Raw genomic sequence first — 26285 nt, forward strand, 5'->3', positions numbered from 1 at the left:
AAGAGCAAAACGGACAAAGAGCACTGTTTTGTGATGATCACATTATTGTTGTTGATGTTTAATTGAGTTTTCTTTTCCTAAAATGCATTATATTATATTATATTATATTATATTATATTATATTATATGGACATTGACAGATATCTCCATATATGGGCATAAATGGACACAGGCAAACAGATGGTCAAAACGGATCCTATGACAACAGGTATAATGGGGTTTGCATTAAAGGGCGGGACATTCATTCCCTATCGTTCCCAAGTTGGCCAGGTCGCCGACTAGACACTCGGCCGCATATCTCCATATATGAGCATAAATGGACACAGGAAACAGATGGTCAATACGGGTCATACAGAGATCTCCATATATGGGCATAAAATGTACGTAGACAGACAGATATCTCCATACATGGGCATAAATGGACACACGCAAACAGATGGTCAAAACAGATCCTATGACAACAGGTATAATGAGGTTTGGATTAAAGGGCGGGGCATTCATTCCCTATTTACATTGTTCCCGAGTTGGCCAGGGCGCCGACTAGACGCTCGGCCGCCCCAAGGGCGGCCGAGCTTCTAGTTATTATTAATTAAACAAGGGATTAAGATAAATAATGTATATTTATCTAACCTCTGCAAAGTAGCCTACAACTGTTATTTGCATAATTCGTTTTTTGGAGCAGCCTTGAGCCAAAAAGAAACCAACCCTGCATGAATACAAAAATGTACGAATTCAATATCTTTCTTTCTTTCTCAGTGGTGGAAAAAATACTCACATTTAACTTAAGTAAAAGTATCAATACTGCAGAAATTATCTGTTAGTGTGCCCTCACACCAAAATACCTATGAGAGTGGAATCCGCGTTCCGCCAATGCATTTCAATGAGAATGGAGCGGTTTCATGCCAGCAGAGGATTTCTGCAAAAAACGCTCCCTCATCATTGAAATGCATTGGTGGAACGCGGATTCCACTCTGATAGGTATTTTGGTGTGAGGGCACCCTACAAGTAGAGGTCCGGAATTCAAAATGTACTTGAGTAAAAGTATGAAAGTGTTGGCATCAAAATGTACTTAAAGTACCAAAAGTACAAAATAACTTGAAAATATAAATAGCAGATCTACAAGCTCACAACGCGATGCAACACGAGCCAATTAAGGTATAAAATAAGGCTAAAGTGGTTTATGTATGTTTTATAATATAATCATTTATATCTGCAAAGTAACTAAAGTTTTCAATTAAATGTAGTGGAGTAAAAGTACAATATTTGGATCCGAGATGTGGTGGAGTAGAAGTAAAAGGCTACTGTAAATTGGAAATACTCAACTAAAGTACAAAAGTAAATACTCAACTAAAGTACAAAAGTACAAAAAAGTAGTACAAATACCTCAAAAGTGTACAAGAACAGTAGACTACTTAAGTATGCCTAAATCTACTTTGTTACTTTACACCCTTTCTTTCTTTCTTTCTTTCTTTCTTTCTTTCTTTCCTGAAAAAATAAATAAATAATAATACATAAATAATAGCCTAACAATTAAAATAAAATAAAATATAGGCTATATATCAGTGGTTCTCAAAGGTTGTCATATCAATGACCCCCAGAATTATATGTAATTAGCCGTGGACCCCATCTCAAAATGTTTTGTTCCAGAGACCCCCAGAAGCAAAGCTTTGTGTCAAAAATGTTCACAAATGTGGGTCTTGCCTTAAGCTAGATGCAGAATAGATACACGTTTCGTTTCCCAGTAAATAGGCAGGAAGCGTGACGCTTCCTGCCTATTTACTGGGAAACGAAACTCAGTTGAACAGCAGGAGGATCCAGTCTTTGTAGGATCCGGTCTCGGTCTGGGTCCAGAGCGGATACGGAAACGGCGTGATGAATGTATGTGAGCGCGCAAATGACCGGATACAGAAGGCGGGCTTTAAACCGGATCACACTGGTTCATTGGGGAATGAACTTGAGAAAAGCCTGCATTTGCACAATGCACAACTATTAATTTCTCACTACAGTGCTCAAAATAAACTGTGCTAAAAAAATCTTGAAACTGACTTAATTGTATGCAGCACAAGAGAGAAGATGAAGAAGAATCAAGATGAAGGTAATGACAATCAGACATAGCCTACTCACTTTAGTAGTTAATTCTCACAAATATAGACTACATACTATTTTATTAACTTGATGGATTTGTTTAGCGCTGGTTTAACACGTTTGTCTTTTTTTTATTTAAAATGCTTTAGATTTACACTTTTATCCAGTAAGTTCAAACCGCATGTGAACGTTTATGTTTTTTGCTTGTTTTCGTGGAGAAAACTGGGCAGTGGGCACTTGATGTGGTTTTTTGGGGGGGGGGGTGCTATATTGGCTGCTGTGTCCAGATCAGAGTCCCGGAAAATATCTCTAAAATGTCCCAGTTTTCAACATTCCCTTTTCACTACAAAATTGTCCCTGGGGTTTAATTAAAATAGCCTAATAGTAGGTCTAACTGTTCTTTTCATGAAATGCTCACCTAACCAATCAGAAAACATGAAAATTCATTGCGTGTCTGAATAATGGTCTGAATTCAAGCTGAGGCTGTTTGTCAATTACTCACTGCCTGTATGCATTATGCAACCCTCTGGTGCGTAGGCTACTTGCGCGTGCACAAACGTTAGAGAATGGAGGTGAAAGTGCGCATTGCTTTGGCCAAATTCCAATCTCCCCCCTAAACACTGTTGACTGTTAAAGGGATATTTCACTTTCAAAAAAACTTTTTGTCATTTTATCATCTAATCGGGCTCTTGGGAACACCCAGGACAGTTTTTGAATTTCTTCATTTAAGTATTTAGTTATTGTATAATTAATCCCCCCCCCCCCCTTCCAGGAGCTTCCTATACAAACCCATTATAACTTCAAACTCCATTTTAACCATGATAGATTCAATGAAAACAATCATCCTTTTTTTCTGGTGACTCCTGACACCTTCTGAATATGTGAGCAGGCCGTGCTTTTTCGATAACTTTTTTCATTTATTTTTTATAATCTTTTATTGTATTTAATAATTTTCATTTCCCCAAAAGATTAATAGAAATCAATGAAAATTTGTATCAAAAAAGCACGGCCTGCTCACATATTCGAAGGGTGTCAGGAGTCACCAGAAAAAAGGACAGGTGTTTTAATTGAATCTATCATGGTTAAAATGGAGTTTGAAGTTATAATGGGTTTGTATAGGAAGGTCCTGGTAGGGGGAAAATGGGGGGAAATTAATATCAAATATCTAAATACTGAATGAAGAAATTCAAAATCTGTCCAGGGTGTTCCCAAAAGCCTGATTAGACGATAAAATGACAAAAAGTTTTTTGAAAGTGAAATATCCCTTTAACTCATGGACTTAGGTGACGTCAACATGGTAAGGGCTTGAGGGTACACCCCCCTAGTGGTGAGCAAAGGAACTTCTGTGGACTCAGCTAGAGGGTACAGCTCCAAAGGGAACGAACAGCACTTTAGATCAGTGGTTCTCAACCTGTGGGTTGGGACCCCCTGGGGGTCCGCAAATTATTTTGAGGGGTCCCCAGATGATTATTAATGTAATGTGTGACATTGTTTTCTCAACAGGAAACAAACCAACATGAAGTTTATAGAGGGTATCTGCACATTTCTAATCTAAAGTGTCAAAAACATTGTAGCTGGGTAGAAACTGGTCAAAAATCATCAATTTTGTGCACTTGGTGAAAGGTTTTTCATTTTTGGTATGGTGTTAGGTATGGGTATAAGGTTTTCAAAAACCATCGCAAACACGTTGGGCTCGCCCCCTGGTGGTCTGTTTGCAATGAATCAAATATTAGATACGTCAGTATATGGTTCAAACCCCACATAATTGGTGAAATAGATTTTTCAATGGATTCTGTTACTATTGGGTATGATAAACAACACACTAAAAAATCAGGAAAAAATAACTACCGGAAAGGCACCATTTTCAAGATGGCGTCCACGATGGCTGCCGGGAGCTGAACATGCCTATAAACTGGTTGTTAATGTGTAAAAAATCATAATTAATCAGCACTTGGTGAAGAGTTTTTGATTTTTGGTATGGTTTTAGGTATGGGTGTAAGGTTTTCAAAAAACATCGCAAACAAGTTGGGCTCGCCCCCTAGTGGTCTGTTTGCAATGAATTCAATAGTAGATCTGTCAGTATATGGTTGAAACCCCAAATAATTGATAAAAGAGATTTTTCAATGGATTCTGTTACTATTGGGTATGATAAACAACATACTAAACGTTTAGGAAAAAATAACTAACGGAAAGGCATCATTTTCAAGATGGCGTCCACGATGGCTGCGGGAGCTAAAAATGCCTATTTAATGTGTAAAAATTCATATGCACTTGGTAACTAGCTTTTACATTTTGACATGGTGTTAGGTATGGGTATAAGGTTTTCAAAAACTATCGCAAACAAGTTGGGCTCATCCCCTTGTGGTCTACAATATACTGACCTATCTAATATCTGATTCATTGCAAACAGACCACTAGGGGGCAAGCCCAACTTGTTTGCGATGGTTTTTGAAAACCTTATACCCATACCTAACACCATGCCAAAATGCAAAAACTCTTCACCAAGTGCATATTTTTTTTATGAATTTTTACACATTAAAACCCATAGGCATTTTAAGCTCCCGGCACAATGGCTGTGGACGCCATCTTGAAAATGGTGCCTTTCTGGTAGTTATTTTTTCCTAAACTTTTAGTATGTTGTTTATCATACCCAGTAGTAACAGAATCCATTGAAAAATCTCTTTTATCAATTATTTGTGATAAACTTTTTGTCATTTTATCATCTAATCAGGCTCTTGGGAACACCCAGGACAGTTTTTGAATTTCTTCATTCAGTATTTAGATATTTTATAATTAATTCCCCCCCCTTCCAGGAGCTTCCTATACAAACCCATTATAACTTCAAACTCCATTTTAACCATGATAGATTCAATGAAAACAATCATCCTTTTTTTCTGGTGACTCCTGACACCTTCTGAATATGTGAGCAGGCCGTGCTTTTTCGATAACTTTTTTCATTTATTTTTTATAATCTTTTATTGTATTTAATAATTTTAATTTCCCCAAAAGATTAATAGAAATCAATGAAAATTTGTATCAAAAAAGCACGGCCTGCTCACATATTTGAAGGGTGTCAGGAGTCACCAGAAAAAAGGACAGGTGTTTTAATTGAATCTATCATGGTTAAAATGGAGTTTGAAGTTATAATGGGTTTGTATAGGAAGGTCCTGGTAGGGGAAAAATGGGGGGAAATTAATATCAAATATCTAAATACTGAATGAAGAAATTCAAAATCTGTCCAGGGTGTTCCCAAAAGCCTGATTAGATGATAAAATGACAAAAAGTTTTTTTGAAAGTGAAATATCCCTTTAACTCATGGACTTAGGTGACGTCAACATGGTAAGGGCTTGAGGGTACACCCCCTAGTGGTGAGCAAAGGAACTTCTGTGGACTCAGCTAGAGGGTACAGCTCCAAAGGGAACGAACAGCACTTTAGATCAGTGGTTCTCAACCTGTGGGTTGGGACACCCTGGGGGTCCGCAAATTATTTTGAGAGGTCCCCAGATGATTATTAATGTAATGTGTGACATTGTTTTCTCAACAGGAAACAAACCAACATGAAGTTTATAGAGGGTATCTGCACATTTCTAATCTAAAGTGTCAAAAACATTGTAGCTGGGTAGAAACTGGTCAAAAATCATCAATTTTGTGCACTTGGTGAAAGGTTTTTCATTTTTGGTATGGTGTTAGGTATGGGTATAAGGTTTTCAAAAACCATCGCAAACACGTTGGGCTCGCCCCCTGGTGGTCTGTTTGCAATGAATCAAATATTAGATACGTCAGTATATGGTTCAAACCCCACATAATTGGTGAAATAGATTTTTCAATGGATTCTGTTACTATTGGGTATGATAAACAACACACTAAAAAATCAGGAAAAAATAACTACCGGAAAGGCACCATTTTCAAGATGGCGTCCATGATGGCTGCCGGGAGCTGAACATGCCTGTAAACTGGTTGGTAATGTGTAAAAAAACATAATTAATCAGCACTTTTTGATTTTTGGTATGGTTTTAGGTATGGGTGAAGGTTTTCAAAAAACATCGCAAACAAGTTGGGCTCGCCCCCTAGTGGTCTGTTTGCAATGAATTCAATAGTAGATCTGTCAGTATATGGTTGAAACCCCAAATAATTGATAAAAGAGATAAAAGAGATGTTACTATTGGGTATGATAAACAACATACTAAAAGTTTAGGAAAAAATAACTAACGGAAAGGCATCATTTTCAAGATGGCGTCCACGATGGCAGTGAGTGAGTCAGCAAGTCAACGGTTTGGAATTTGGCCTCTGAGGGTCCCGGTCTATGGTCCCTGTTTTAGGGAACAGTGGTTCGCGTCCCTACTTATTATAGTCTCGCGTAGCCAGACAACTATTCCACAATCTCTGAATGCTATATAGAGTCTGGAACAGCAGCTCCCGAACGGAGAGTAATGGAAACGGGCATTACCGTTCAAGAAAATATATTTTAAAATGTCATTTCTGCTAAGCATCAAGCTAAACATGCTTATATGATTTTTATTTATATAATGATAAATGTGCGCAATGTGAGACGGAAACGGAAGTGACGAGGAGGCTTCACTTCCGCTTTAACCGGTACTCATCGTTCTTCTTTCGATGCACCAGACTGTATGACGGGAGCATTTCCAAATCGCGGAGTCAACAGTCTGGCCACGCGAGACTACTACTTATTGTAACTCTATGTTCGCGTCCCGGTTTGAGCGGATGAATAGCCGGCCGGGCTACACCAAGCCGTTTCGTGCGCGTCAGTGCGTATGCGTGCGTATGCGGGGCGTGCGCGCGTATGCACGTTTTGGATAGATCCAATGTATTTCAATTCAGCCGGCTACACCAGGCGTACGGATAGCGGGAACCACGGATACGCATTCCCTAAAAATAGGATCGGTTCTATTTTTTAAGCACGCGTATGCGTTTTGTACACAGACTATCTGGTATTCCTCACCTATACTCCCTCCTTGGTGTAGCCTGGAGCGTTTGCGCATACGCAAGCGTCTTCACGGACAGTATGCGTGTATGCGCGCATTTTCTGGTGTAGTCCGGCCGTTAATGGTCACCCTAATTATACAAACTTTTTTGGGGGCTCATAGGTTTGGGTGTAGGCCAGGGGTCAGCAACCTTTTTGAAATGAAGTGCCATGTTTTTATTTCCAGATAGTCAGTGTGCCATGTCAATATACATTTTAATGACGCCCCATCAAAATTTGGACATATTTTGATTGTCAGGACATTGTTATAATGATCATTAGAGCAATAACCCACCTATGTCCCTGACTCCCTTCAGAATTTTAATGAATGTAAAATTATGTGGAGGATGTAATTTGCTGCAAATTAGATTACTTAATTTAATTGACCATGTTTGAAAGAATATTTGATTTTAATATAAAAATCCTCTCTCTCATACTTCTGCCAGTGTGCCAGTGATCACCCGGTAACCGGTCACTTCGCCAAAAATCCAACTCGCCAAATTGTCCACGCTCATTGGGCAGGCATGTCAATGCTCCTGGATTCGCCAGGATGATTGGCAATTACATCTACTATTTTAAATATTTTCTGGGGGAGGACCCCGAGATGAGAAGTCATTACTAAGGATGTCTTACTTTTCTTCAGTCATCAAATTTGTACGCCTACATTTGGCATTTTAAGGCTGAAATTATACCCATGCTAGTAAAGCAAGCCTGATAAAAGTATCAAACATGCACAAAATTCAACAGAACACAGGCAAATATATCTGTTAAGAAGTTTTGGGGGGAGGACCACCAGACCCCTGTTGGGGAGTTCCGCGCACCCCTTAAAAAATACATCTCCTGGATTCTCCTGGACAATGTTGACAGGCCTGCTCATTGGCAAGGTGTCCTATAGCAAGTTGATTTGGCGAGTTGGTTTTTTGTCGAAGTGACTGGTATTCGATCACCCTCCCCTGTGCCATTGTTGGCACCCGTGCCTTAGGTTGCCTACCCCTGGTGTAGGCTATAACATTCAGGATGTTATCTTTCACCAGAGTAGCCTTCAGACAAATTACAAATAATCAGTATGCCGTTTACGTATTGGTATTACTGATGAGGGCTGGATTGCTGAAACGTCTGAGGCATATAAAATGGTATCCTTGTTATAATCTCCACCAGGCCGAAAGTGTGTGTGTGTGTGTGTGTGTGTGTGTGTGTGTGTGTGTGTGTGTGTGTGTGTGTGTGTGTGTGTGTGTTTATTACTTTTGTTTTTCATTCTGTATTTTCAGAAAGAATTGAGCGGAGATGCCACTGTGGATGGTCTAAGGTGACGACCTACCATGGGCTGAGAATCCACCAGGGGAAGATGGGATGCACGCCCAAGGTCAAGAAGGCAGCCGTTGTGGTGGAAAATGTCCGTGATATCCGCACTCCTGCGAGGGATGGTGAGTGTGTTGTCGCTTATATGTTACAAGTATACGGCAGTGGTGGGAAAAAGTACTCAAATGTTTCACTTTAAACGGGCGCTGATATCTAAAAAAAAGGAGGGAAAATTGCCCTTGTATTTGCTAATATTTTGATGATGTCACTGCACACAGAACTTGCAAAAAAGTAGAAAAGTAGTTTTATTTTGAAGTTTCGGTCATTTCCACCTTCATCAGAACAGACAATCTGTTCCGTTCAAAAGACTGGCTCATTCTAGTTACTAGTTACTATTTTGATTATAATTACAAATAACTTCAACCCTATATACATTTATTTCGGACATATAGGCACATACCTGCCTTTTGAAAATAGACGATCTACCAGCTTGTAGATCTGCTATTTTCACATTTATTTATTTATGTTTTATTCATTTGAAAACCTATGAAACAGGACATTCTGCATAATGAGTACTTTCTACTATTGGTACTTTAAGTACATTTTGATACCAATACTTTTGTACTTTTACTCAAGTAACGTTCCAAACTTCTACTCGTGGCAGAGTATTTCCACATTGATTGCAGTATTGATATATTTACTTCATTAAAGAAATGTAGTAATTTTCCCACAACTGTTCATTAGAAAGGAACGGCTCCCTACTGCGAACCGGATCCCATCGTTCATTTCAAAGAGCCGTTCAAAAGACTTGATTTGTTCACGAACGTCCCACTTCTAGTTGCGTCCAGTTTAGCCATGGCATTTTCGTGTTGATCAATCTCTCTCTGTGTGTGTGTGTGTGTGTGTGTGTGTGTGTGTGTGTGTGTGTGTGTGTGAGTGTGAGTGTGAGTGTGAGTGTGTGTGTGTGTGTGTGTGTGTGTGTGTGTGTGTGTGTGTGTGTGTGTGTGTGTGTGGTGTTTATTACTTTTGTTTTTCATTCTGTATTTTCAGAAAGAATTGAGCGATGTCACTGTGGATGGTCTAAGGTGACGACCTACCATGGGCTGAGAATCCACCAGGGGAAGATGGGATGCACGCCCAAGGTCGAGAAGGCAGCCGTTGTGGTGGAAAATGTCCGTGATATCCGCACGCCTGCGAGGGATGGTGAGTGTGTTGTCGCTTATATGTTACAAGTATACGGCAGTGGTGGGGAAAAGTACTCAAATGTTTCACTTTAAACGGGCGCTGATATCTAAAAAAAGGAGGGAAAATTGCCCTTTTATTTGCTAATATTTTGATGATGTCACTGCACACAGAACTTGCAAAAAAGTAGAAAAGTAGCTTTATTTTGACGTTTCGGTCATTTCGACCTTAACGTCAAAATAAAGCTACTTTTCTACTTTTTTGCAAGTTCTACAGTGTGCGGGTCCACTTCTTTGATTCCAATATCAGAGAAACCTTTTCGATATATGCATTTTTGTCCTACGCACCTGGTAACCAACCTTGAGGTGTGCATCAGCCTTTTTTTAAAAGATGATGTCATTGCGCAATAAGCCTATCAAATTCTCTAGAATATTTGTCTCCACCAGCCGAAGGCATGGGGGAAGAGTATGTTTTCCTCTCTGTGCGTCTGTCCGTGCGTGCGTGTGTGCGTGCATCCTCGCAGTTTGTTACCACCTAATCTCAGTCGCCGTTGGCCCGGTCGCTGTCAAAATGAGCACACACTCTCCCTGGGTGCCAATTCAGAACCTCTGACCCACATTTTTCAAATGGGCCTGTTCTAGCGCCACCATGAGGCCGATGTTTGCAAAACACATTTCTGTACACTACTCTTACAGATTTTGTCCGAAAATCCTACAAATCGGTAGGCAGTATCTCGATAGTCATGTGGTCGACACGGATCTGTCCGATTTTACATATTCCATCCTGATTGGCTAAGATTGGCTTCCAAAGTTTGTAGGATTTAGCCGTTTTGAACAAAATGCCTCAAATCCCAAACACAAAGTGCAATTATCATGAAATCGTGCATATATGTTTCCACTAGGCCGAGGAAGAAATGCCACGTCAACTTTTTCAAATCAGCCTCATGGTGGCACTATAAAAGGCTGATTTGTGGTTTTACCTATAACTCCACCGATCAGTTTCAAACTTTGTACGCGCACTCCCTAGAGGCCAAGGAAAAACCCTTTCCCTGCATTTTTCACATCAGCCTTTTATAGCACCACCATGAGGCTGTTTTTGTCAAACAAATTTTTTGACAGTACTCCTACAGATTTTGTCCAAAAATCCCGCATATCGGTAGACAGTATCTCTACAGTCATGTGATCGACATGGATCTGTCTGATTTTCCGTATTCCATCCTGATTGGCTAATATTGGCTTCCAAAGTTTGTAGGATTGGGCCGTTTTGAACTAAATGCCTCAAATCACAAACACAGAATGCAATTATCATGAAATCGTGCACACACGTTCCCACTAGGCCAAGGAAGAAATGCCACTTCACATTTGTTAAATCAGCCTCATGGTGGCGCTATAACAGGCCGATTTGTGGTTTTACCTATAACTCCACCGATCACTTTCAAACTTTGTAAGCACATTCCCTGGAGGCCAAGGAAAAACCCTTTCCTTGCATTTTTTCACATCAGCCTTTTATAGCGCCACCAGGAGGCCGACTGTAAGACACATTTTTGGATATTATTCCTTCAGATTTTCAAAAATCAGTAGACTGTATCTCTACAGTCATATGATCAAGACGAATTTGCCCCATATTAAATATTCCATCCTGATTGGCCTCCAAACTTTGGAGGCCAAAATGGATTGATCCGTTTCGAACAAAATGCCTCAAATCATGAACACAGCGTGCAATTGTAATGAAATTGCCAGTATCGCAACCGTCATGTGATCGTCACCGTTAAAGGCCAAAGAAGACATGGCACCCTTTTCACATGTAGCGCCACTAGGAGGCCACAATAATGAATATCTGACCTGGTGGAGACCTGTGCTCGGAAGAGCACTGCTTCTAGTTAGAAATGTCCTCAGTCCTTCCATCCTGCCTGCCCCCACGCAAACTGAACAGGGTGAAAGTTGGACGATACGCAACGCAACTGTGTCAACTACAGTGACCTCACCATGGGTAGGAACAACTTAGCACGCGCACAAACACACACACACGCACGCATGCACACACGCATGCACTGCACACACACTCACACACACACTATTTTGACTTCTCTTTAACCATCTCCCTTCCAGTGCTGGGGGTAACAGCGTTAGAATTAACGGCATTACTGTAACAGATAACTTTTTGGGGTAACGGAGTAACTCAACAAGTTAATTTTTTTTGCAATTTAGGAATTAGTTACTAGTTACCATTTCCAAAATAACGGCGTTACTTAGTTACTTTTGTACCAGCTCAGTGGGCTTGTGGTTAGTGTCCACCCTGAGACTGGGGGCTCGGGGTTCGAACCCCGGTCGGGTCATACCAAAGACTCAGTGCCTCCCTGCTTGGCACTCAGCATCAAGGGTTGGATTGGGGGTAAGTCCCTGCGACATACTAGCGTCATGTCCAGGGGGTGTACTTGTATTATCAAACTGCCTCACAGTACAGAATCAGGAGATAGGCTTCTGCCCTATGGGGGGCCTCATGGCTCGGCAAGGCTTAGTTACTTTTAAGACCTATATTTCCCTGTTCTTTCTGTTGCCACAATGGAAAAAGAATCCACCTGACACATTTGTGCTCTTTCCTAAATGAATGAGCTCGTCTGCATCTCTGTCTTCTTGTTGTAATCTACCGTATTCAATGGGTCACCACTTGTGGTGTCACACACAAGTGACTGCGTTACAGTCTTGTTTACATTCATTTGTCACACATGTGCGACATGGCAGAGATTGCGAGATGGCAGAGAGTTTGCCTTTTAGTAAGTCCGTGGAAGTATTCACACTATTTTTGGATTTATTGCTGAAAGTCCAGAGCACTCCGGGTAGGCTGCACTCTGGATTTACCAAACATAACTTTTTTTTTATGGTAACATAACATTACTATTTGACGGCAATAAATCTGTAACTTAACAAGTTACAACTTAATTGTTTTACAACAAGGGTTCAGATTTTAGATTGTAATTAAAGAATATAACAGATAATTGTTAAAATTATTTCATTTACTTCTTTCTATTGTTTTAGAGATTCTTATTTCAGTGGTTGGGGGCATGTGTACAAGTGGCTAAATATGTCATTTTACACAGAATAAGCCCATTCCCAAGATACAACGCAACCGTTCATGGTTGGATGTGACTTATGGGGGCTAGTGCTGGCTTATTGTGTCTAAAAAGACATATTTAGCCACTTGTGTGCATGCCCCCATGCGTATGCATGCCCCACATTTTAACACGGTAAACACGATTAAACAATAGAAAACACGATTAAACAATAGAACGGAGCAAATGAAAACATTTGAACACTCACTTTTTCTTTTCTCTAATTACAATCTAAAATATGAACCCTTGTTGTAAAAAAACAAAGTCGTCCTTTAAGGATGGGGATCGTGTTGCTTCATTGTCTGACCCCCCCCCACCGCCCCCCCCCCCCCCTCTCTACCTCTGTTTCTCTCTGTCTTTCTCTCTGTGTCTCTTTCTGTCTCTATATCACTCTCTGTATGTCTCTCTGTGTATCTGTGTATGCCTCTATGTCTCTCTCTCTCTCTCTCTCTCTCTCTCTCTCTCTCTCTCTCTCTCTCTCTCTCTCTCTCTCTCTCTCTCTCTTCCCAGAGGACTGCACTACTCTGTGCAGCTCTGTCCTTCCCCCACCTTTCCCAGAGAGCTCCCTTGACCGATATTCACCTGAACCTGGAACCAGACTAGGTTCTGGGTCCAGACTGGCTCCTGGAGGAGGAGGTATGATACAGTAGATGACATGATAATGATGGCATTGATTTGCTTTTATGTCAGTAAGCATGTTGATATGATGATCAGGTCCTAACAATTCACATAGGAATCAGACAGGCATATAGGATGAATTTGTTTCCTGGTGTGAAGAGGCATTCCTGTCATTCCTGCATTGATTTTATATGATCTTCACAAGCTTCTCAGTGTCATGAATGGCCAGGCAGATTTAGTAACCACTTGTCTTATACTTTATCTCGGTTCTATTATTGATCGTCTGAAATGTATACAGTATATATGATAAGCAAGTGCTTAAGAAAGTGGCATCTATTAGAGTGGTCAGCCCTCATCTTCTTATTATGCTTTGCGTGATGCAGTAAAGCATAATAAGACGATCTGAACGATTGCCCAGTTGGGGATATAAAAAGTTTAACAACAAACATTGATCATTTAGAACAACAAAGGAAATTAACCCTCTCTTCTCTTCTCTTCTCTTCTCTTCTCTTCTCTTCTCTTCTCAGCTCCTCCTCATGGATCTCCTTACTCCCCGGCTGTAATTCCAGGCAGAGATTATGGTAGTTATGATGACTACTCACCAGCAGGGGGCAGCAGTTCTCGTTTCAGAGGGAGAATACCTACCTCCAGGCCCACTGGATATGGGTACCGTAAATCCCCTTATAGCAGGGTTGTCAACATTGGACGGTCAGAATCCAGGAGATTTATTTTTTGGTGGGTGCGCGGAACTCCCCTACCGGGGTCTGGGGGTCCTCTCCCCAAAACCTCTTAACAGATATATATTTTCCCGTGTTCTGTTGAATTTTGTGCATGTTTGATACTTTTATCAGGCTTGCTTTACTAGCACTGGTACAATTTCAGCCTTAAAAAGCCAAATGTAGGTGAATAATAATGACTTCTCATCTTTAAGTCATTACATGTATACCAGTAAGACTCCCTAATCGGGAGATAAGCGACCGTTGGTCGCTTATCTCCACAAATATCACAACCTCCACCTCTCACGTCATACGGGTAGCCATAGTTACACCTGGAATGTTGAATCTCCATATATGGAGATAACCTACGCATCACACAAAGTCTGACCTCACCAGCCCATACTTGGGCATGGACGACTTATATCTCCATATACGGAGATGGCCATATATGGAGATACGATGACATCACAGAGTCCACAGCTGATGATGTGGCGTGATGTCATACAATACACAAACAAGCCCTATATAAAGGGGCAATTCTCACCAGGGAAGAGAGCATTGCCTGGAATGTTGAATCTCCATATATGGAGATAACCTACGCATCACACAAAGTCTGACCTCACCAGCCCATACTTGGGCATGGACGACTTATATCTCCATATACGGAGATGGCCATATATGGAGATACGATGACATCACAGAGTCCACAGCTGATGATGTGGCGTGATGTCATACAATAAACAAACAAGCCCTATATACTGATGCGATACGATGACATCACAGAGTCCACAGCTGATGATGTGGCGTGATGTCATACAATAAACAAACAAGCCCTATATACTGATGCGGAGATATGAGCAGGGCAAAGGTGTGACGTGTGACGTGTGACCGACCGACCGACGGACCGACCGACGGACGGACGGCCGGTGGAGGTTTTCATAGTAAACTGCTCCCTGACGGTCGCAATGATCTTTCTTGCATCATTGCCCCCAACCCTAAAGCGGGGGGTCTGTGGGTCCTCCCCCAGAAAAAAAATAACATAGTAGATGTAATTTCCTGTGCTCTGGTGAATTTTGTGCATGTTTTATATGTGTATCAGGCTTGCTTTACTAGCATGGGTACAATTTCAGCCTTAAAATGTCAAATGTAGGTGTACAGATTTGATGACTGAACCAAAGGACATCTTTAATATTGACTTCTAATTTGTAAGTCATTACTTAAGTGAATAGTGTCTGATCTTTCTTGCATTCATTGCCCCACTCCTAAAGCGGGGGGTCTGGGGGTCCTCCCCCAGAAAAAAATTAACATAGTAGATGTAATTTCCTGTGTTCTGGTGAATTTTGGGAGTTTGATACCAAATCCAGGAGAAATCCAGGAGATTTGCCAATCCAGGAGCATGCCAGGAGATGGGGTCAAAATCCAGGAGACTCCTGGGAAATCCAGGAGTGTTGACAAGCCTGCCTTATAGTAACCCGGGCTCTTATTTGTCTCAACAGTAGTGGGCACCAGGCGTTTATTGAAAGGAGGCGGGTATAAGAAGGAAGGCATTTATTCCTATTTTTCAAAAAGATCAGAATGAATAAATCAACATTTTGTGTCAGTTTGAACCCAGTAAAATGTACTGGGTTCATTTATTGAAACCAAGTACTGTATTAAATGAACAGTGCAGTCTTGGCTGTGCCTCTGTTGTAGAGCAACATGAGTATGGCAAAACCTATTATCACCATGGGTCCATAATATTAAGATCAGTTATTTAAAGCATTTATTTAGTGTGTAGAATTATTTATTTACTATTGTGTAGTAATAAAAGACAATGTAGTAGGCCTATCTCAAAACATTTGCATGCCATACAGTTGAATTATTGCAAATTAAATAAATCTGAATTAAAAATAAACAAAACAAATATCAAATAGCCTAATTAATAAAAGGTAATATGTCTTCAGTTGCATAAGTGCACATTATGGCCTAATTCTATCATTAATATTAGGCCTGCCATTCATTTTTGGGGAAGTCACACACACACACACACACACACACACACACACACACACACACAAACACAGCTGATGTTAATCTTGCGTTAGGCTACAGGCTAGCGCTAATGTTAGACTCTCTCTGACATGTTTGGAACTGTGGATTCTACTTGGTTCATTCCGGCAGCAATTTAGCAAAGCTTTGCTACAGGTTGGTAGGCTATTCTGTTCCTTTCTACTTGTCTTGAGAGGGGCAGGGGGCAGGGAGGAATGCAGGCTGCAGTTGGAGAGACGCGCTCTGTCTGACTGCACTATTCCTCTTCAGCACAGAGGTTGTGCGTGCTGCGTGTCTGTCTGTGTAGAGCTGCTTTAAATATAACCTCCGTGTCCAGACGATTCTTGGACTATGCTTCAACGTATCGCGGTAAATTACCGATCTCAGTCATAGTAGTGAACAGCGCTGGAGAAAAAGAAAAGAAAAAAGGGAGGCTCTTATATGAAGGAAGGCGTTTAATTACTTGTTTCAATTGCGCACCAGGACACACACACACACACACACACACACACACACACACACACACACACACACACACACACACACACACACACACACACACACACACACACACACACACACACACACACACCAGTACACTTTATTCTCCCTCTGCTCTCTGGCTGATGTTGCTGCTTCCACTTCTTTGGCTACTTTTTAATCTATTGTTCTTATATTGTTACAATTAACATTGTACGTGGCTTTGTGCTTTTCACTGTGTGTTTTTCCAAAGGTTTTCCTATGGGGTCATAACTACACCACTGGAGGCGGGGGGGGGGGGGGGTTGTTTAACATATTTAACTCTTGAAAATGTAAAATGAAACCAAACGGAACCGTACGGGTCCATTTTGATTTTACGCTCCCAAGAGTTAAAGATCAATAAGGGTTCATTTGTTTACCAACTCTCCATCATTTAGCTGGAACCCCCTCAAGGAACACTGGTGGTCCCCGGACCACTGGTTGAAAACCACCGCATTAGTAAACTGAAACCATCTCTTCTTTCTCCCACTTCCAGTGCGGGTGGCTACTATGACGAGGGAGACTACGGAGCGCGGCCTCTTCCCCCTTCCGTGGCGGAGGGCCGGCCCCTGAGCCTGGCCCCGCTCCCTGGCAGAGGGCCTTATGCCGAGGAGGAAGGAGGGGCAGAGCCCTGGAGGGCGGGGCCTCCCTTCAGAGGAGGAGGCGCAGAAGGAAGACCTCGCAGGGTGTATGAGAGTGAGTCGCAGTGGCGTAAAGTAACTAAGTACATTTACTTGAGTACAATGTTGAGGTATTTGTACTTTACTTGAGCATTTCCAATATCCAATACTTTTTACTTCTACTCCACTACATCTCAGATCCAAATATTGTACTTTTACTCCACTACGTTTATTTGAAAACTTTAGTTACTAGTTACTTTAAAGGTATAAATTATAATATTATAAAACATACATAAACCACTTTAGCCATAGACTATGTTTTCGCCTCCGTCCGTGTGTGTGTGTGTGTGTGTGTGTGTGTGTGTGTGTGTGTGTGTGTGTGTGTGTGTGTGTGTGTGTGTGTGTGTGTGTGTGTGTGTGTGTGTGTGTGTGTGTGTGTCCACAAAGTTTGTTACCAGCTAATCTCCGGAGGCGTTGGCCCGGTCGCTGCCAAACTGAGCACACACACTCCCTGGATGCCAATCCACCGTTTGTCAGCCTTCTGATTGGTCCCTGAGACCCCCTGACTTTTTGCTATCGGGGGTGGAGTTTGTGCAGTGGAGAATGTTGCTTCAGGCTTTCAACAACGATCCGCTCTGCGGAGCACGGCGTTCGTGCAGTACGGCCACGCGAGGTGATAGCGATTTCGCTCATTATAATGAATAAGCTTCAACAAACTAGTTCACATGGACCTTATCAATGTAACTACGATTGGGTACATATATTTTAAATGGGCAGAATTACGAAAGCCAGCCTATTATGTGAGGAGAACTATAGGCTGGCTTTCATTTTCCTACCCAAAATGCACTGCGCTTTCTCTTTCTATTTATGTCCTCTATCTGATCCAGAGGATTAAACTAATTAAAACATATATTTTTCGGGGGAAAACTACTGTTTTGCTATGTAATTACTGTACTTTTTTCTTCCCTTTTTATTAATATCACGTAGATGTGTTTTTTTTGGTACTTTATATAGCTGTAATGAGGCTATGAAAAAAAAAATCCCATCCACTTCCACTATAAAAGAATCTGCAATGGTGATTCTGTCCCACTGGGATTAAACACATTAAAACATATATTTTCGGGGGAAACCCCCTGTTTTGCAATGTAATTACTGTACCTTTGTCTTCCCTTTTTATTAATATCACCTAGATGTTTTTCCTTTGGTACTTTAAATTGCAATAATGAGGCAATGAACATACCCTCTCCCCCCATTCACTGCCACTATAAAAACAATCTGCCCAGGGTAATCTGTACCACCATAGTAACAGGGCAGAATGGGGCGGGATTTGCAAATGAGAGAATTCAGAACCTCTGCCCCACATTTTTCACATAGGCCTGTTCTAGCGCCACCAGGAGGCCAATTTGTGCAAAACTACCTTTTGGCCAGTACTCCTACAGATTTTGTCAAAAAAATTTGTCCATATTCCATCCTGATTGGCTAAGATTGTCTTTCTAAGTTTTTAAGATTGGTCCGTTTTGGACAAAATGCCTCAAATCACAAATGCAGAGTGCAATTAACATGAAATCACGCACACATGTTCCCACTAGGCCGAGGAAGAAATGCCACTTCAATTTTTTTTAAATCAGCCTCATGGTGGCGCTATAACAGGCCAATTTGTGGTTTTACCTATAACTCCCCCTATCAGTTTCAAACTTTGTAAGCGCACTCCCTAGAGGCCAAGGAAAAACCCTTTCCTTGCATTTTTCACATAAGCCTTTTATAACGCCACCAGGAGGACAACTTATGTAAGACACATTTTTGGATATTACTCCTTCAGATTTTACCCAAAATTAACACAAATCAGTACACAGTATCTCTACAGTCATATGATCATGGCGGATCTGTCCCATATTAAATATTCCATCCTGATTGGCTAAGATTGGCCTCCAAACCCGCAGCTGTGTGCCGACAGGCCGGTATTCCGACACTAAAACTAACCCTAACTCTACCCCCAACCCTAAACCTAACCTCAGTAACCTTACCTCAGTAACTAACCTGCCGACGCTAGTCGGAACAGCGGCCGTCGAGATATTGAGTGGACCCCCAATCTTTGCAGGATTGATCCGTTTCGAACAAAATGCCTCAAATCATGAACACAGCAATTGCGCACGCACATTCGCAAAAGGCCAAGGAAGAAATTACTGGCTCCTGGAGGAGGAGGTATGATACAGTAGATGACATGATATTGATGGCATTGATTTGCTTTTATGTCAGTAAGCATGTTGATATGATGATCAGGTCCTAACAATTCACATAGGAATCAGACAGGAATATAGGATGAATTTGTTTCCTGGTGTGAAGAGGCATTCCTGTCATTCCTGCATTGATTTTATATGATCTTCACAAGCTTCTCAGTGTCATGAATGGCCAGGCAGATTTAGTAACCACTTGTCTTATACTTTATCTCGGTTCTATTATTGATCGTCTGAAATGTATTTATACAGTATATATGACAAGCAAGTGCTTAACAGTTTTACTGCCAGATGTTGTTATTTATTTATTGGGTTTTGTGCCAGCAAAAGCACCTTACCTTTGCAATGTTATAGACAAAGATGTATTCATTTTTTTTTATCATTATTATTTTCTTTTCTCCTTAAATAGGTGTACTTTGGCTATACTAGCAGTAGAGGGCAGCCTCATGCAAGAATTAATGTCAAATGGCCGCGGTAGGCTGCCGTCCGTCAAGGCAGCTCAATCGCTACAGAGCAATAGACCCAGAGAAAATAACAAGGATATGTTTTGTTACTTCCAGACATGCAAACAGCCCCAAGGTGAAAAAGGTGCCAACTTTTTTGGTGTGAAATTGTTCGCCGCGCACAGCGCGGCGCGAAATTTTTGACCTTTTTTGGGTCGGTAGGGTGAATTTGCATGATTCTAACTGGGTAAAACAGTGACTAAAGGCTCTAACAGAGTCCAGGGTGAATAGCTATTCACTTCACCACGGTGTAGTTTTGTAGCTATCACCTAAAAATACATAACAAAGCCTAGGTGATAGCTAGAAAACTACAATGCAGTGAAGTGAATAGCTCTTCACCCTGGACTCTGATAGAGGCTTTACTCATACTCATACTGATCTATCTAGATATAATGAAGAAAATTATAAATATAATATAGCCTACAGATATAGTTATAGGAATAACCTATAATATTTAGGGACTTGTCTTTAATAGACAGGCATAGACAGAGACAATGCATGCTGTGAGCTTGTAGATCAGCTATTTTCTATCTTACTTCTTAAATAGGCCAGTGTTTTCTAAGATAATTTCTTAGATCTTTTATTTTATTTATTCGTGAATTTAGAAGGAAAAAAACATTTCTTTATTTTAAATCATTAAATGTTATTCTTTTTGGGGGAGAATGTTTTTTGAATGTTTTTAAATGATACAAAACTAAATTTAGGAAAACAAACATTAAGGGACCCATAAAAATATTTTCGCGACCCACAAATGGGTCCCAACCCAGTGCTTGGGAAACAGTGTTGTAAAACCACAGACGATTGTTGTATTCTCCGCTTTGAGAACTGTCTGTGACTGCCTCATTTTTCTCTCACCCTCTCTCTGCATCATCTTAAAATAAATGCGAGAAATCTCTGTTCTGTCTAATAAGAGGCAGATGGAACGGGCAGATGGAACGGCATGATAGCGTTGATTAGCTCGCGTGTGGAGTTCTCCACTAACGCTATGGACCAGAGCTAATTTAGCGTTAGCATGTAGCAAAACTATCGCAACACCGTTGAGGAAAATCAACAAACGTGGGCTATAATCGATGTCACGTCACCGCATTGATGCAGAATAGCGACCGCATCGCGATACAAGCGAATTAAAAAGTCCAATCCACAACTACACCACACTATCTATCAACGACGACAACCTAGCCAAGTTTATTTACTATGTGCTCCATTTGAGCTCCGCTCCGTCTGTGACTGACTGTATGCAGACTGGCTGAGCGCTCCGTCCAGCGCTGCACGGCTGCAGGCACCGGACACAGTCAAGCATGGGCGTTGACGTCACAGGCAAGAGAAAGCGAGCGCTTGATTTGTTCAAATATAAAACGACCATATCCCCCAGCCACCTTCACCACTACTGCACTGACAAACTGGACGGAGCCAATAGGAGAAAAAAGCGCTCCTCTTCTCACTGCCGCTCAACGCAGCCTAGATGACATGACACCCCCCCCACCCCCCCCCCCCAAATATTTTTACATCGAATCTGAACGAATCACACAAACGATCAATTTGGATTCAAAACGGCGATTTTCGCCGAAAAGCTACACGTTTGCATGCCTGTACTTCATTGATGCTAACGTCCAGTGGGTTTTTGAGAGCACTTTTACGGGAGCTGTCTCTACGGTACACACCCGCGCGACCTCTCATCAGTTTACAGACATCAAACCAAGGTACAAAAGAACGAGCCAAAGAACGTACTATTGGCATCGCGCCGCCGGGAAAAATGGGGCGAACGGGAACGTCCGGAGCAGTATAAGAGTTAAGAAAGTGGCATCTATTAGAGTGGTCAGCCCTCATCTTCTTATTATGCTTTGCGTGCTGCAGTAAAGCATAATAAGACGATCTGAACGATTGCCCAGTTGGGGATATAAAAAACTTAACAACGAACATTGATCATTTAGAACAACAAAGGAAATTAACCCTCTCTTCTCTTCTCTTCTCTTCTCTTCTCTTCTCTTCTCTTCTCTTCTCTTCTCTTCTCAGCTCCTCCTCATGGATCTCCTTACTCCCCGGCTGTAATTCCAGGCAGAGATTATGGTAGTTATGATGACTACTCACCAGCAGGGGGCAGCAGTTCTCGTTTCAGAGGGAGAATACCTGATGGCTATGGTGTGCCTGATGGAGCCTGCAGGCCCACTGGATATCGGTATATGCACGCGCGCGCGCACACACACACACACACACACACACACACACACACACACACACACACACACACACACACACACACACACACACACACACACACACACACACACACACTCAACAGTACACTTTATCCTCCCTCTGCTCTCTGGCTGATGTTGCTGCTTCCACTACTTTTTAATCTATTGTTCATATATTGTTACAATTAACATTGTATATGGTTGTTATTATTAAGCTCTTTTTTTTAGCTTGAGCGGTGCTAACCGCTCCAATACGTGGCTTTGTGCTTTTCAGGGGCCTTTTCCACCGGCAAAGAACCGGTTCTGGTTCTTTCTCCCGCCTATGGGATGAACCAGAGGTTAGCTTTTCCACCGAGAACCATAGTTGGTTCCGAACTGTAAAAGTTGGTTCCGAACGGGAACCACAAAATCATTGGTTCCTCTGGTTCAATCATGGTTCAATCTGGTGGAAACGCAAGCCGGTTCACAAGAACGAACCAAGGTTCCAAGAAAGTTGAACCGGCACTGGTTCTGGAACCAAGGTTCTTTTGGTGGAAAAGGCCCCTGAAGGTTTTCCTATGGGGTCATAACTACACTACACCACTGGAGGCGAGGGGGGTGGGGGGTTGTCAGAACTACACATATGCACAAAGCCACGTCAAGTGGGTCTATCATCATCACCATCATCATCGCTCACTATTTCTGTTATTGTATGTCGTCAGGGCCGGATCTAGCCTTTAGCACTAGGTGGGGCAGGAGGCAAGAAATGATAGGGGGTTGGTTACCTCCAGGCCAAGCCACAAAGCGGCGTGGGCGGGAAAAAAATGGGGAGTCAAAACCCCTAAAACACCCGAAATGCAGAGAAAATTAAGCATTTTGGCACACTTATACCTATAACACACAATACAAACAACATGTCTTACACCCATCTATCTCTCTCTAATATCTTATCAGTTTATCTATCCATCTACCTAGTTGTAGCATAACATTTCAAATAGTTAAATATTTTTGACATTTTAGATTTTTGCATGCCATCATGTTTGGTGGGGCAGACGGGGGCATTTAGGGGGGCATTGCCCCCCTTTGCCTATGCCTAGATCCAGCCCTGTATGTCGTTGTTTCACAATGCATTCGAGGAGCTCACATACTTGCATCTTGCTTCTTCTTGTAACTGCGCGAGTAGTGACAAATTAACCCTCTTGATAACGTTTATTGTCAAACCATTAGTACAGTGGTTTTCAACCTTTTCAATATCAAGGTTTATTCGGCATTTGAGCCACAGACCACCATTTGAGATTTACCCAAAACATTTCTCCCCTCCCCCCCCCCCCCCCCTCCACAATTCCATGCTGTTCCATGATGTTGGTACCATAGAAGAGATAACAGGCAATACATGTTTCTTTACATTCTTTAAGACTAGACTCAATGAAGTAATGCAGATGTTTAACATATTTAACTCTTGAGAGTGTAAAATGAAACCAAACGGAACCGTACGGGTCCATTTGGATTTCACGCTCCCAAGAGTTAAAGATCGATAAGGGTTCATTTGTTTACCAACTCTCCATCATTTAGCTGGAACCCCCTCATGGACCACTGGTGGTCCCCGGACCACTGGTTGAAAACCACCGCATTAGCAGACTGAAACCATCTCTTCTTTCTCCCGCTTCCAGTGCAGGTGGCTACTATGACGAGGGAGACTGCGGCGCCTCCCCGGACTCCGGCCCTCCTCCCAGGACCCCCGTGGACCCCCGGTCTGAGAGGGCCTTCGGAGTGCGGCCCCTTCCCCCTTCCGTGGCGGAGGGCCGCCCCCTGAGCCTGGCCCCGCTCCCTGGCAGAGGGCCTTACGCCGAGGAGGGGGAGGGGGGGGAGGAAGGAGGGGCAGAGCCCTTGAGGGTGGGGCCTTCTTCCTCCCCCCCCTCCTCCTCCGAGGAGGAGGAGGAGGAGGAAGAGGAGGGGGAGGAGGGGGAGGAGGAAGAGGAGGGGGAGGAGGGGGAGGATGAGGGGGGGGAGGAAGGAGGGGCAGAGCCCTGGAGGGCGGGGCCTCCCTTCAGAGGAGGAGGCGCAGAAGGAGGACCTCGCAGGGTGCATGAGAGTGAGTCGCAGTAAAGTAACTCAGTACATTTACTTGAGTACAATGTTGAGGTATTTGTACTTTACTTGAGCATTTCCAATATCCAATACTTTTGACTTCTACTCCACTACATCTCAGATCCAAATATTTTACTCCACTACGTTTATTTGAAAACTTTAGTTACTAGTTACTTTAAAGGTATACATTATAATATTATAAAAACATACATGAACCATTTTAGCCATAGACTATGTTTTCGCCTCCGTCTGTCTGTCTGTCCGTCCGTCCGTGCGTGCGTGCGTGCGTGCGTGCGTGCGTGCATGCGTGCGTGCGTCCGTCCACAAAGTTTGTTACCAGCTAATCTCCGGAGGCGTAGGCCCGGTCGCTGCCAAACTGAGCACACACACTCCCTGGATGCCAATTCAGAACCTCTGCCCCATATTTTTCACATAGGCCTGTTCTAGCGCCACCAGGAGGCCAATTTGTGCATAACTACCTTTTGGCCAGTACTGTGTTTGGCCAATAGATTTTGTCCAAAAATCACGCAAATCTGTAGACAGTATCTCTACAGTCATGTGATCGACATGGATCTGTCTGATTGTCCATATTCCATCCTGATTGTCTAAGATTGTCTTTCAAAGTTTGTAAGATTGGTCCGTTTTGGACAAAATGCCTCAAATCACAAACACAGAGTGCAATTAACATGAAATCGCACACACACGTTCCCACTAGGCAGGAAGAAATGCCACTTCAATTTTTTGAAATCAGCCTCTTGGTGGCGCAATAACAGGCCAATTTGTGGTTTTACCTATAACTCCACCGATCAGTTTCAAACTTTGTAAGCGCACTCCCTAGCGCCACCAGGAGGCCGACTTATGTAAAACACATATTTGGATTTTACTCGTTCAGATTTTATCCAAAATTAACACAAATCAGTACACAGTATCTCTACAGTATGATCAAGACGGATCTGTCACATATTAAATATTCCATCCTGATTGGCTAAGATTGGCCTCCAAATTTTGCAGGATTGATCCGTTTCGAACAAAATGCCTCAAATCATGAACACAGCGTGCAATTGTAATGAAATTGTGCACGCACATTCGCAAAAGGCCAAGGAAGAAATTACACTACAAAATGTTCAAATCAGCCTCATGGTGGCGCCATGAAAGGTCTAAGATTGGTGAAGAACACATGCAACCCTTTTTGCATTGCCCGGCTATTATAGCACCACCAGGACGCCTGGCCTGGTGGAGACCTATGCTCAGAAGAGCACTGCTTCTAGTTTTCCAGTGTGATTGTGCCCTTACAAGTAAAAGTCCGGAATTCTAAATTGACTTAAGTAGTAGTACAATTATGCACAATGCAGAATGTCCCATTTCACACATTGAGCTTGTAGATCTTCCTCCTCTATTTTCAAATGTCCGAAATGTATTTAGGGCGGAAGTGATTCATGTATGTTTTGTAATAATAATACAAATCTTCAAAGTAACTAGTAACTAAAGTTTTCAAGCCATTTGTAACTCAAACATTCCAGAACTCTACTTTTGGCAGAGTATTTGCACATTGATTGCAGTATTGATATTTTTACTTAATTAAAGAAATGAAGTACTTTTCCCACAACTGAAAGGAACGGCTCCCTCCTGCTAACCGGATCCCATCGTTCATTTCAAAGAGCTGTTCAAAAGACTTGATTCATTCACGAACGTCCCACTTCTAGTTGCGTCCAGTTTAGCCATGGCATTTTCGTGTTGATCAATCTCTGTGTGTGTGTGTGTGTGTGTGTGTGTGTGTGTGTGTGTGTGTGTGTGTGTGTGTGTGTGTGTGTGTGTGTGTGTGTGTGTGTGTGTGTGTGTGTGGGTGTTTATTGTCTAGTATGTTTTCCCCTCCGTCCGTCCGTGTGTCCGTCCGTGCGTGCGTCCGTCCGTCCGTCCGTCCGTCCGCGCGTCCTCGCAGTTTGTGAGCACCTAATCTCAGTCGCCGTTGGCCCGGTCGCTGCCAAAGTGAGCACACACATTCCCTGGATGCCAATCTAGAACCTCTGCCCTAAATTTTTCAAATGGGCCTTTTCTAGCGCCACCTAGTGGCCGATGTTCGCAAAACACATTTCTGTGCACTACTCTTACAGATTTTGTCCAAAAATCCT

The 26285-nt window shown here is 42.2% G+C and overlaps 1 protein-coding gene across 1 annotated transcript; it reads left to right on the top strand.

Annotated features, from left to right (window-relative positions):
* Positions 1 to 8338: 8338 nt before the first annotated feature.
* On the top strand, positions 8339 to 25874 carry LOC308306617 (uncharacterized protein; the record flags this gene model as incomplete). The annotated part of the gene is made up of 7 exons (XM_080751656.1): positions 8339 to 8490; positions 9416 to 9568; positions 13802 to 13940; positions 17034 to 17233; positions 21908 to 22070; positions 23739 to 23961; positions 25860 to 25874. Exons 1-7 carry the CDS (start codon positions 8412 to 8414, stop codon positions 25872 to 25874), a joined length of 972 nt encoding a protein of 323 aa, XP_080607782.1. The 5' UTR covers positions 8339 to 8411.
* Between the last annotated feature and the right edge of the window lie 411 nt (positions 25875 to 26285).

Source organism: Nannobrachium achirus (assembly GCF_963921795.1).
Source record: "Nannobrachium achirus genome assembly, chromosome: 21".
NCBI classification, from domain to species: domain Eukaryota; kingdom Metazoa; phylum Chordata; class Actinopteri; order Myctophiformes; family Myctophidae; genus Nannobrachium; species Nannobrachium achirus.